Genomic DNA, 12,823 nt, shown 5'->3' on the forward strand with positions numbered 1-12,823 from the left:
GGCCCGGCCCGGCCCGGCCCGGCCGCCGCTGGGCGGGCGCTGCCCCGCGCATGCGGCCTCTCGCCGCCGGGCGGGGCCGCGCCGGGGCCTCCTCCGGGCCGAGCCGGGGCCGTGTCCTGCGGTGCCGCCGGGCCGGGCCGGTGGCGGTGCCGGGGCGATGCCCGGCGTGGCGGGGCCGCGGGGCCGCGGGCGCTGAGCGCGGGGTGGGAGCATGGCCGAGGCGCTGCGCCAGGAGCCGCCGGGCGGGCCCGAGTCGGAGGCCGAGCTGTCGCAGCGGCTCGCCCGCACCAAGGCCCGCTCGTACGGCAGCACGGCCAGCGTGGCGGCCCCGCTGGCAGAGCGATACGTGGAGCACCGGCTGAGCGCCGGGGACACGCTGCAGGGCATCGCCCTCAAGTACGGCGTCACGGTAAGGGAGGGAGCGCCGCTGGCGCCGACACAGGCGCGGAGGGGCCCGGAGCGGCGCTTGGAGCCATGGAATGGTTTGGGTTGGAAGGGAGCATGAAGATCAGCCAGTTCCAACCCTCCTACCGTGGGCAGGGGTGCCTTCCACTAGGCCAGGTTGCTCAGAGCCCCATCCAGCCAGGCCTTGAGCGCTTGCAGGGGTGGGGAGTGCAGAGCATCCCTGGGCAGCCCGTGCCTCAGCACCCTCGCAGCCCGGCTCCGCAGCGGTGGTGGGGCCCCGAGCCGGGAGAGGACAGCAACTTGTCCCTTAGAGCATTTCCCACCCACAGCGGGCAGGAAATGGTGTTCTCCCCATGGTACGGCGCTGGCTTTAGTTTCGGTATTTGAAATGATGACATCTGAGTTCATGGCCTGCTCGGAGGGGTCAGCACCCGGCGAAGGGCTGAAGTTCGCACTGCCCGGCCAGGACACGGCTCCAAACTGACAAGCACCGGGATCCCGGGATGGGACAGAGGTCCTTGGGAAAGGAGACACACTTACTTCCACTAGGAAACCTATACCCACGCAACTATTCATTACTACACTCACTTCAGATTAAAAAAGAAATTAAATTTATCTTGAAGACAATCATTATTTTGAGCTTGACGCATAGGCTGTGACAAGGGGAAAGAATTTCTTCTGGTAGCTTCAGGGCTACATTCTTCCCTTGTGATCTGCCTCCCAGCCCAGAGGTGAGGCACAAGTGCCACTGGTTTGAAAGTGTTGCTTTTCTGCTTACTTTCTATGGAGAAAGAAAGTTTATTTCTGTGAAAAATGCTGAAAGGCTTATGGCAGCTGAGGACATGCAGAGTCCAGTAGGGTCTACCAGCGCTACCAGTCCCGACAGAGCAGAGCTCACCTACCCTTCCTTCATCTCTACTTTTTTGGGGCCCTTATACTGATATCCATCTTTGGTAGTCCCAAAATGCAGAATTGCTTGGGGCCAAGCAGCTGATGAGCATGGCACTGGTACACAGTCAGTGTCACACTCACATCAGCTGCAAACAGCACCTTCCAGTTGGCTCTTTCTAGAAGAGATACAATACAGTCCCAAACTAATAGGCTCTGACTGGAACGGTTTCTTTTCCTTCTCTTGGTCTGCAAGATCTACTAAAGCCTTCCATCACCTTAATAGCATTCAGCCTTTGTTGTGGAACGGGTTAAAAGTCTATTTCTCTTCCCTTTTGAAAGATTATGCCACTTTTGACCGATTCTTTTTGGCAACGGGGCTAATAACACTTTGGACTTACACTGGTCCACATTAAAATGAAGTTTTGCTCACTAAGAAGGCAAAGCAGCACATTGGATGTTTGATTTCTTTTTTGGTTTTGGCAGCACTTTCCATTATGGATAAAGTTCTGGCCTAAATGATTTAGCCATGTTATCCCTCATTCAGAAGTGAAAAATATAAACAGATTACTAAAAGAGTAGTTTTCCAGAAAAAAAGTCATTTCTAAACAATTTAAAACCCCCTTTCAGCTAAAGTGAAGTTGTGGATCAAACCTGTACAAATAACTTTAAGTTATGAACCATAAACTTTGTTTATAGTATGAGTTTAATAAGCTTTTGCTGTGTCGATGATGCATTTAAAGCATAAATGTTAGGGGTTTTTCCCCAACATGTCATTGGTTATTCAGTTTAGTGTTGGTAAGTATTGTACTTAAGAAACCAGAGCTGCATCATTATAGACTTCAGTTGAGAAAGGTTAATGTGACATGAAATGTCCCTAAGAGCAGTGCCAAGTTTGGTGAAATTAGCCATTGTGTTTCTGTTTTAGTGGGTTTCAACCCAGGGTAGGAATGTATGCAAACGTGTTTGCTGTTAGCAAAATGAAGAACATCGTGGTTGCACACAATGACAAGGACTCACTTCCCCTAAAGAGTCATTCCGTTTGCTTCCTGCATCATGTATCCTTGGCTAGGAGTGGGAGTTGCTGTAATGAAAACATCAGAATTATCTTTGGCTGCCCTTGCCTCCAGTATCACTGTTTTTAGATGTTTCCCCTGTGGTTTTCCTCTCTGGGAGTTACTTTGTAGCAAGAGACATCCTGTCCAATGCCTGCTTTGGCATGACTTGGCTGAGACAGTGCAGGACAGATGAAAATGTCATGTTGGGGGAGAGAGATCAGTGTGCTTTGTTTGGCCTCATACTCTGCTCTTCACCCCATCCCCCAGATACTGGCTATTAATCTTTACAACTTGCCTTCATTATATCTTCCTTCTGGGAAAATTAACACTGGGAATTCATGTTTGGTATCATATTTATGGTTCAGTGCAAGTGCTGCATCTCTTTTGAGGGGAGAAGAAAGAGGACTATGTTTCATTGTCAGTAGAAGCAGTTTTAATTACTTAGTTCAGCACCAGTTTATGCATTAGTGCAGGTTCAGTTAAAGTATTAAGCACGTGCTACAGCTTTTGCTGTTTCACTGTGATAGATCTGTAGCTATCAAACTCAAGTTCAGTTTTCCTAGCACTAAAAAAAGAAAGCTCTTGTTAAATTCTGTTCTCCATACGCCTATGAGTGTCATACTGACTTTAGGAGTTATATATTGCACATATGAATTAACCTACTCAAGGCTGAGGGATGTTCTTTTTAGAACCAAGTACTTTCCATTTCACTGTTACTCACTTCGGAGGTACACAGTCTTCCAAATGCTGTGAGGTAGTACTTTAGTAAGAAATAACCAGAGGTAGAATTACAGTGAAGTAGAAGAGAGAATAGCAGTACAGTGCATTATTTATCAGCTATCAAAGCATCACCTTCCAACTCCCCTGCAGTAAAGATCTCAGTTTTCAGCTTCTGTATTGTATTAGAGAATAGCTCCAGCTAGTATTTTAAACATTTTTGACACCCATCCAGACAGACAGCTTTTAGAAATTTTAACAGTTGACATTCACACTAGGGCCACTATAAGGTCTCATGACTAAATCAGGTGAAACTTCCTTTATGCCCTTCAGATGGTGCTCAGCTTGGGAGAGAACTTTTACCCTCTACTGTATGAGCCTAACTAAAAACAGCTTCCAAGCTTCAAGAGCTGGTAGAGAGCTTCTCTTACTTGTAGTAACTTAGTGTGAGTCACCAGATGTTAGCTATTCAGTTTTTGAAAGGGATTATTAAATCTAAGCATTTCATCATTTTAGCCATCTGCATCAACAGGTTGGGGTTATCTTTAACCAGAGAATACATTTTTTTTTTTTTATATTTAAGAGGTAGAAATCACTTCCTGCTGAGCTTTACTGTGCTGTTTTCACTACCTTCCCATACACCTGTCCTTTCTAGAGAGAATCCTATTTACTTTTAGGGAGAAAGATTTCATCAGGTTTCCAGGACCCAAGCAAGTGCATCCATGCAGGACACCAGTTCTATAACAGCACTGCAGCAGATACTTTTAGTGCACAGTACAGATCTACACTGCACAGAGTAGCTGACTTGAGTTCTGGAAGTGGCCACACAGTCTCACATCTGCACAGACATGCAGAGTGCAGTAGGTTCCCTTGGATCCCAATAGGTTCCCCTGCTGGTATGTTCAGTGTGAGGAATGCACGGGCATGTTTAAGCCAGTTATCTGGTAGCAATGGTCTTTTCTTTTGCAGTTGGGAAGGACTCCAAGTAGTGCCAAAGTTTAAGAGAGTTTAAGACTGACAAGGATAAGATGATGGAGCAATTTTCTCATCATCTGAGCACTGAACTCTAGATACTCAGACTTTGAAGCAGCAAGTGGCTAGTACTTGGAGCACTCAACTCTGAGTGATTATGCCAGCAGCAAGACTCCTATTATGACAAGACTTACAGTCTTTATTCTTATTCACTTTAGCTCCATGTACTTCAATAAAAATAATTAACAGTTCTAATGAAAGCACGAGGTTTTTTTCTGTTCTCTTTATACTTATTTTCAAGCAAGTTTTATTTAGAGGGCATTTATCATTGCAGTACTGTAGTGATTGGGGATTTTCTGCTTATTACAGTCACCAGGGGACCAGAATGGTAATTTTTTTTTCCACGTAGAACTTTCACTAATGAAATCATGAATTCAGGTTATAACTGAAGCATAAAGTCACATAATCATGGATACAGAATTCTGTGCTTTTAAAAGCTTGCGGTTGAGAAACAGGAAGTTAGTTTGTTGACTTAGAAGAGAAATTTTGATGAGTTAGAACTTAAACATTTTTAGTAGGGACACAGTATAAACATTTATTGGGAGCTTTCCTTCACCTGTAAAGCAATGGAATTTATAATAGCTTCTCAGATTAACTATGGAACAAGGGAGTTTTATGCATTAGCGTGCTGAGAAAGAAGGTTGCTTCTGTCACAACCTACTCATTAGTACAGGCAATCTTGGGTAAAAGTAGCATAAAAAGTATGTAGCAGGGATGTGGTGGCTCTTACCAGGCACATTATCACACACATGAGGTTGCTGTTGAAGGTGCTGCAGATTCAATTTACTGAACCAATGCAGCCACTGATCTGTGCAGCTGCATGACAGTGTACAAGAGTCCCCCATTCTTTTCACTGCCCAACTCCTCACTGAAAATCAGGACTTCATCTGAAGTCTGAATGTGTTACATCAGCTGGGGGGATGAGGCATATACTGCTCTTCCAGGACTTGTGTTTCTCACTGTTTGTAACTAACATGTCCTAGAATCCTCAAGGTAACTTCATTGCCCCTTATTTGGATTCTGCATGCTTTTACCAGAGGGTTCACCTGCAGCAGCTGCTAGCAGTTCTGAGCCTTACTGTAGTATAAATCCAAATCAGCAGTACTTTTGCAACAGAAGTTTTATTCTTTGGCAGGTTGTTCATGTGAGCCTGTCTAGAGACTGGAAGACTGTTCAAGAAAAGCATCTTCAGGTAGTGCAAGACTTTAGAAAAAGCAGTATTTTGGAGTCAAGTCTACATGAAAGAAGCTAAGATGTTAGCAAGGCTAAAACAGAGCATGCACTCTGAAATCACTTTGAATGCAAACAGACTCTTTCCTGAAGTCATTGCTGCTGCAAAGAAAGTATAGATTTATTATAACTAAAGGGTATTGTACTACTTCAGAAAGTTAGTACTTTATACTTTGCCAAAACCTAATAACTTACATTTTTCCTATCTTTTTCAGATGGAACAAATAAAGAGGGCAAATAAACTGTTCACTAATGACTGTATATTTCTGAGGAAAACCCTGAATATTCCTGTTGTATCAGAGAAACCATTACTGTTCAATGGACTTAGTTCACTGGAGTCTCCTGAGAATGAAACTGTTGACAGCTCCCCTTCTTGTGATGAAGGACTAGTAACAGTTCAGGAAGAAAGTAGTTCTTCTCCCAGTCCTCAAGAGCCTGACAGTCAGCCCACTGCACCAGAAGAATTATCTGCCAAAGATTTCCTACAGAGATTGGACTTGCAGATTAAGTTATCCAAACAAGCAGCCAGAAAACTAAAAGATGACAATGTCAGGTAAATGCCTCTTTTGGTATTAAGCATGTTAATCTCACCCTGAAGGCATTTTAGTCTAGGCTGGACCCTCTTTGTGGGGCCTCTCAGACAGCATCTGCAGCTTTAGTTTGTCAACAAGTCTCTGCTATTATCACGCACCAGATACATTGAAAGCACAGCATTAGCAGGTGCCTTGTCATGGCAGTTAGAAAGGCTGCCTCACAATACATGGTTAGAGAATAGCAATAATATTTCATAAAAGCTGGAAGGGCAGTCTTCTCCAAGATGCCTTGCTGTCTAAGAGGGCAACTACTTAAACAAAGCCATAGTTTTCAGTAGGCCTACGTGGAAGCTGAATGTGTACAGCAAGGCATGATTTCATTTTTCTTCTGTCCCAAATTGCCTCATTATCGTGTAAATATGCTCCATAATGCAGTTTCAGTTAAGCTATCCTATCACCTTTCCCTGTGCAGTTTCTCCCTTTGTGGATCCACCTGTGCAGATGTCATCTTTTCTTCAGTATTTCTTCTACAGCCAGGAGCTCCCCCACATTCACTCACAGAAAAAGCAATATTTTCTGTCCTGTCTGCCACAGTGGTTATCCCCTCACATATGTAGGTATCCCATGGAGAGCACAAAAAGACTAAGAGCAAGAGTGGACTTCAGTAGTGTTTGTTCTCCATGTCCCTGGGACAAGCTTCCTCAGCCTGGTCACAAGCAACCTCTTGGGCTGGCTCCCTGCCTGTTTATTCTCTTCAGAAATCACCTCAGTGGGGGATGCTGAGGTGGCCTTTTCCATGATAATAAAAGGTGTGACTGCAGAGCACTGATATTGCAAGCAACATACTTTTCACACTAAGCAGAAAGTAACCTTTCAGGAAAAATTGCTGTTGGAGGTCAGAACCTTCTCTGTTCAAACTCATCCACTTCCACTGTTACATATGAAGCCATGCAGAGCATCTGTCAAAATGTGCTGCTGCTGACTTTCAGATCATTAGATGTATATACCTAACATGGACTAGAGGTGTTGACCCAGCAGTTAAACTGTGTGACAGGAAACCACAGTCCCTGCCACAGAAAGGCAATTATTTTAACATCCCTTCAACAAAATAACATGCTAATTTACAGAAGGAAATTCTCTCAGACCTTGCTGCCCTGTGAGCAGAACCAATACAGTGAAAGCAACATCACACAAATAGTGCACTGCTGCTACTAATATCCATTTCCTGTATTGCTTAAGTTACAACTTGGGAAATGGGGGCCTGGTACCACATTTCCTCCTAAGAAATAATGTTTACAGGAGAATGAGTTACTTTTCTACCTCCTGTTCAGATTTAGCAGAGAATTTTGTTAGTTATGCACAGAGCACAATTTTTGTTGGTCAGGATGCTACAGGACACATGAGATACAGAGCTGCAGGCTCTCTGCTGAGCAGGATGTTACCCAAAGCTTCTGAAGAGAAATAGCTTCCTGTGCATCTGACGAAGTCTTCACAATGTTCCCTTCTACCCCACCACATCCAGCTTTCAGTCCTGGCCCACAAAAGCCATCCCTGCCTTGTCCTCTCCAACACAGCTGGAAAGGACAGACCCCTTTACAGTCAGACAGGAAGGGGCAGAGGACCAAAGTGAATGTTTATTCCTTGCAGGCAGCAGGAGTAGAGAGAGACCATTGCCAAAAGCCTTGGTGATACTTTTCAGCTATGTACCATCAATGGTGTTTCTGGACCCAGATTGGAAGGTGGCAACATTCCTTACTGTGTCCCAGCCACATCCCAGGAGGCACCTGTTCTCCTTCCTGCCCAGACCTTACTTGTCCCTTGCTTGGAGCAGGAAGCCTTTGAAAAATGGAGAGCCAAGATAGTAAAGCAACCTCATGAATATGCAAGTTTTCTATTAGAGTGAAAGCCATTTATGAAGTTAAAGTGCTGTTTCCAGCTGCTCTGGCCTTCTGTATTAGGGTTGCCTTGTCAAAACCTGCTTAGAATGTGACGTGTGCCAACACTGCCGTGTTTCAGTGCCTGTTTTAGAGTAACAAAGGAGCACCTGAAGTTAATCTGCTGCCACCAAAAGTGATATGAAACTAAGGCAACTGCAAGCAGAAGCAGACTATCGGTTTGAGAACTTAAAGAGCCATAACTTCTCACCCTACAGTGTGCCTGATCTGACTGATTGTGAGAACCACAACGTCTGTTTAATTGCTCTTTACTTTGATCACCCTTAAGTTGCCAAGAATGCATGTGCATACATGCACTGACTCAGATTAAACCACACAAGGCTGTTTTATATAGTCAGAAACTGCCTTGTGCTACAAAAGCAGCTTAAGGTGAATTACATTCTTTAATCCCACCTCTTGAAGTGACTCCTTTAAGTGCTTTCAAAGGAATAAAGTATATTAACCTCTGAAGTCAGCTACTTTCCAGCTAAAACCTCTTGCTTTTAGGTAGAAATGTTGAGGAGCACATAGTTGCAGATTTAGACTAGATACTAAACTATAATAGCTGTGCAAATAGATAAGCATTAAAGGTTATAGAATGTGATCCACTGAGTTTGTGCCAGCTGCTGTTCACTGTTACAGTTTATGTAAGCACATGGATAGATCTACATGCAATACTACTTTTACTAGAGTTTCATTGAGTAAGAAATCATTAGCTAATGAATCACTAATCATGCATATTTACCCAGGATGCAGTTCAAGCAATAAAACCTTTTTGCTTTGAGCAGTGTTTTTATAATAGGCCAAAAGAAAAGTGAAAGGATTAATATAGTTGTTTGTAGCATATGTTGCTAACTCTTGTATTTGCATATTAGAGAAGAATACTCAGTTTTATCCACACGTGAAATAAAAGCAACATAATAGAAGATATGGTGATGCTTCATCTTCATAACAGCCCCAAATGCTGTTATGCATGCTTCAGGATGTCAAAACTGAAAATAAGTTTAGTTATGCTTTTTGTCTCAGGTAGTTGAACACCAGATGTCTAATGCAAGTCCTTAAGATTTTAGGGTGGTACTGTGGTAGACCAGAACACTGAGGCCATGTACTATGCTTGTTGGACAGGTCACATCTTTCTGCATTTGCCTTTTAGTGGCTCATTTTGAAAACCTTGTAACTGAGTAGAGCCCCTCTAATCACTGTTGGTTATATGAGCTGATATAACTGGTGTCAGCACAGGAACACAACCATACTGTCACCTGCTCAGTTGCCTTGACCTGAACGGAGGAAGGAGTAGGGTGTTGAAGCCTGTTAACTTAACAGCTCAGATTGCTGCCTTGTTTAATTGTGCCTTCTAGAAGCATCCAAGCATTTGAGTTTATTTGTTCACACTCAGGTGTGCTTGCCCTTACAGAAGTGGTTGATTGTGCCTGATACATACCACAGCTTGGAGGAGACTTCTTTCAGCTCCTGTATCCTACTGGGCAAAGTGGAGACAGCAAATGGGAGGAGACAGCACTGCAGTGTTTTAATGCTGTGCTGTTCCTTTTCCATTCCCTGAAGGAGAATGTTAGAGTGACTTACCACTCTGCTATTTTAGGCATCTTAAAAGTGAAGAAAATTGTTTGGTCGTTAAGCAGATACACACTGCCATGTTGGTGCCTGTGGGCCACATAAGATTTTATTTTATATAAAGCTCAGCTTTTTTTTAAGCCATCAGAACAGACTTGTACTTGCTATGCATGGTTCTAAGACCTACATTAGTAATATTCCCTGGCCACTACTGTGGTTTGGAGTAGTGTTGCAGACCTCCCAGGCTAGTCCTGCAGCCTGAGACAGAAGGGCAGAAGGTGTTCTTGCCCACCCTTGCTGGCAGCTGCAGCAGCAGTTCCAAGCCATGGTCAGAAATGTATTTTGCACCTTACAGCCAGTCACTGCTTTGCCTCAGTTCAAGCATAACAACCTACTATATAATTTTTATGTCCTTGCTATGCACAGAAGCCCCTCAAAAACTAGCTGTAACCCCAGTGCTTTGTGCCCTCTGCTGACATCTAAGAGCCCATAATCCATATTGCACAAGGGAAGTGGGGACAAAGAGCCTAGACAATGCTTTTGTTACTTGGATGTCTGAAGACCTGCTAATATAATATCAGTATTTCAGTTCTTCAGTTGTCTATACTCACCCATAATCAACTGCAGCTCATTTCAGTCCAGTGTTTGGCTGTTGCCATGTCATTATGTATGTTATTCCTATATTAAGGCTTTCAAGAAGAATGATTGAAAGGCTGATTCTGTTAGCCTTTGATTGGAAGGAAGGTCATTTGCTGTAACACTGCCACATTTTATTCTCCTGAAAGGAGAAATATAACAAAGCTAAACAGTACAAAGTAATTTCCAGTGTGGAGCATAGAAAATAAGTTCTCCCCCTCTGGACAGTCTGAGCTCTGAAAATGTAGTGGTTCTCCTTCATCCTCACACAAACTAACAGGAGACTGCTACTTGTAACTAAGTTCCAGGCATATGTGGCTAGAAACACAGTGCCCCAGAAGAGCATATATCAGAGCTTCAGAATACACTTTTTGAAATATTTAGCTTCAGCCAAGTAGTTATGGTTGAATTTTAGAGTCCTGCAGTCCAGTCTTACAAGTCTGGTATGTGAATAGATTTCAGTTCTGAAAAACATTTTAAGATGTGTTGTCTTGAGAGAACTTACAGGTCTGAAGTGTTTTTAGTGCTTATTCAACTAAACATGAATTGCTTGCTTCCTTACTTTACTGTCATGCCAGGTATCTGCAAATGATAGTATTCCATGGCAGTTTTATATGCAGCATGGATTATGTAAGGAAGGATGTTACTTAAGTGTTGTACACATGTCATCTGTATCTTAAGATCATCCCTGATACTGGTTCTGGAGCATCACTAATGTAAACAGCTGTATTTGTAAGAATGGCTAAAAATCTGTTCACAGTACTACTGTAACCACATATCCCTGCAATAACTACCAGTTTCACCCAAAACTTGGGGTTTTTTGAGGTTTCTTTTTTTGAAAAGATTGCTTCAAGGCAAAAGAAATATTATGCCTTTGGCTTAAGATAATACTTTTGCTGGGAAAATGAGTGCAAATTACTCAGCTGCTTGGTTAGTTTGTAGAGTTCTTCTCTCTGATTCTATTTTGGGGAGCTGTATGAAATTTCAGTTGTAGATAAATAATCATGTTTAAAAGTTATTAGGGAAAGCATGATTAGGGTTTGGATATTGAAATATTTAATTTTTACCTCATATCATTATTAGACTATTGGAATAACTGTACCTTTGTATGAAGGCAGATACAATATTAAAAGTAATCCTTAGAAGCTCACACTGTAGCAACTGTAAAGTCTTTCTGTTCTCACCAAAACACTAAAATTGGCAGCAGCTTTTAGACTAGACTCTCAGGAACAAAATTTTGAAGCTACAGTAGTACAAAACAATGATCTTTGGAGAACATGGCATGCTTGAGTTAGTACTGGATGCTGCACTGCAATAGGTTTACATAACCACTTTTTTTTTAAAGGCAATCAAGTAAACAGCAGGCAGACTGATTTTTCCTGAGGATGCTTTAATAGCAACACTATTTACCATTGTCCAGTCATTGCATTAACAATAACACTTTGGGAGAACTAGTTTTCCTAAGAAAATCCAAGTGGTGATTCTCCATGGTGATTGATGCTCAGGAGCATCAATCAGGGAGCCCACTCAAGGAATGTCCTTGCAGCAGCAAGACACAGATCCAGCTACAGCTCCTGTTCTTGCTTCATTTGGTCCATCTGTACCCCTGCCATTCAAAAGGTTGAAGCAGACCTCTAACTAAACTTATTTTGTAAAATAAGAAATTGAGAGCAACAGTACAGGAATTCCATTATGCCCTCCACTTTTTTATCCTTTACAGCATTTCTTATTGATTTGGCAATGTAGTGTCAAGAATAGTACTTTCTGATGTTGTTGAACTTACACAGCTTTACTTGTGTTCAGCATTCTGTTCTTTAAACAATAGGAACTCTAGAGATGTGTAATTAACAGTATTATACTGCAGGCTGGCTTTGCTTAATTTGATCCATTAGGAAAACTGGTTACCTGCATTTTCATTACAGCTTTACTGTTGAGACATGGTATGCTCCTGACCTGATGATTATGATCATTTTCTTTTTAGAGAGGAGGAGGATGAGGAAGGTCCCTATGCAACTTCTTCATATCACCAGTAGAAGACAGATGTGATGGCCTGAAAACTTCCCATGAAATCAGTTCTTAAAGAACTAAACAGTCAATAATTCAAAACCCAAGTCTTTTGGACTCATCATCTTGATGTACTTAAAAGAAGTCACGAATGGGTAATTGCACTGAAATGATGACCTCTTCTGCCTTCCATAGGTTAATGTCCTTATGCTATATCAACAAAGGGTTTAAGCCTTCCAAAACTAGTAATGGCCTTTCTACCCCTTCAGTGCAAACTGTAGCATGGTAGCAACAATATATCCTTGAGGTCACCTTTATGCAGGATGTTGATCTTTAGTAAAGATTTTGTAAATAATTGTTAAAGTGAAATTTGTTTTAAGTATTTAAAAATATTAAAGTTTGCTTGTAAATGACAAACTATGAAAGTAATAGGAATTTACTTATTCTGCAAACATAGGCAAGTTTGCTGTGAAAGTTTTGTCTACTTCAGGGCTGCAGAACTTGCCTCTGAACTCTGTGTGTGTGTCTGTGTGTGGTTATGATGTATTCCTAGAAAGGGGAATTCAACTTGCTTTGATGAGTTAAAGCCTTTATGGTTAAACAACTGTTTGCAAATTGGATTTCTGCTAATACAAGGGACGAGTTACAGCCAGAGATTTTTCTTTGTGAGATATGACATTGGAATATCAGATGTGTGTTCTTGTGTGCAGTTATATTTTGTGTGGGTTTAATTTAATAAAATACAAAAACACTGATGTGTCTGTTCATAATGCAGTGAGCTTGGTCCTAGCCTGTTTTGTGTGAAGAATGGTTT

At 42.4% G+C, this 12,823-nt stretch overlaps 1 protein-coding gene across 2 annotated transcripts; it reads left to right on the forward strand.

The window, feature by feature from the left end:
* The first annotated feature begins 57 nt into the window (after positions 1 to 57).
* Positions 58 to 12,764, forward strand: LYSMD2 (LysM domain containing 2). 2 transcript variants are annotated; one of them, XM_064668789.1, is made up of 3 exons: positions 58 to 409; positions 5,546 to 5,883; positions 11,987 to 12,764. In XM_064668789.1, exons 1-3 carry the CDS (start codon positions 212 to 214, stop codon positions 12,036 to 12,038), a joined length of 588 nt encoding a protein of 195 aa, XP_064524859.1. In that variant the 5' UTR covers positions 58 to 211; the 3' UTR covers positions 12,039 to 12,764. The 2 variants fall into 2 exon arrangements, with proteins under 2 accessions (XP_064524859.1, XP_064524860.1); XM_064668790.1 differs by lacking the exon at positions 5,546 to 5,883 and having other exon boundaries at positions 69 to 409.
* The last annotated feature ends 59 nt before the right edge of the window (positions 12,765 to 12,823 follow it).

The sequence above is a fragment of the Pseudopipra pipra genome, chromosome 12 (assembly GCF_036250125.1).
Source record: "Pseudopipra pipra isolate bDixPip1 chromosome 12, bDixPip1.hap1, whole genome shotgun sequence".
Classification (NCBI taxonomy): Eukaryota; Metazoa; Chordata; class Aves; order Passeriformes; family Pipridae; genus Pseudopipra; species Pseudopipra pipra.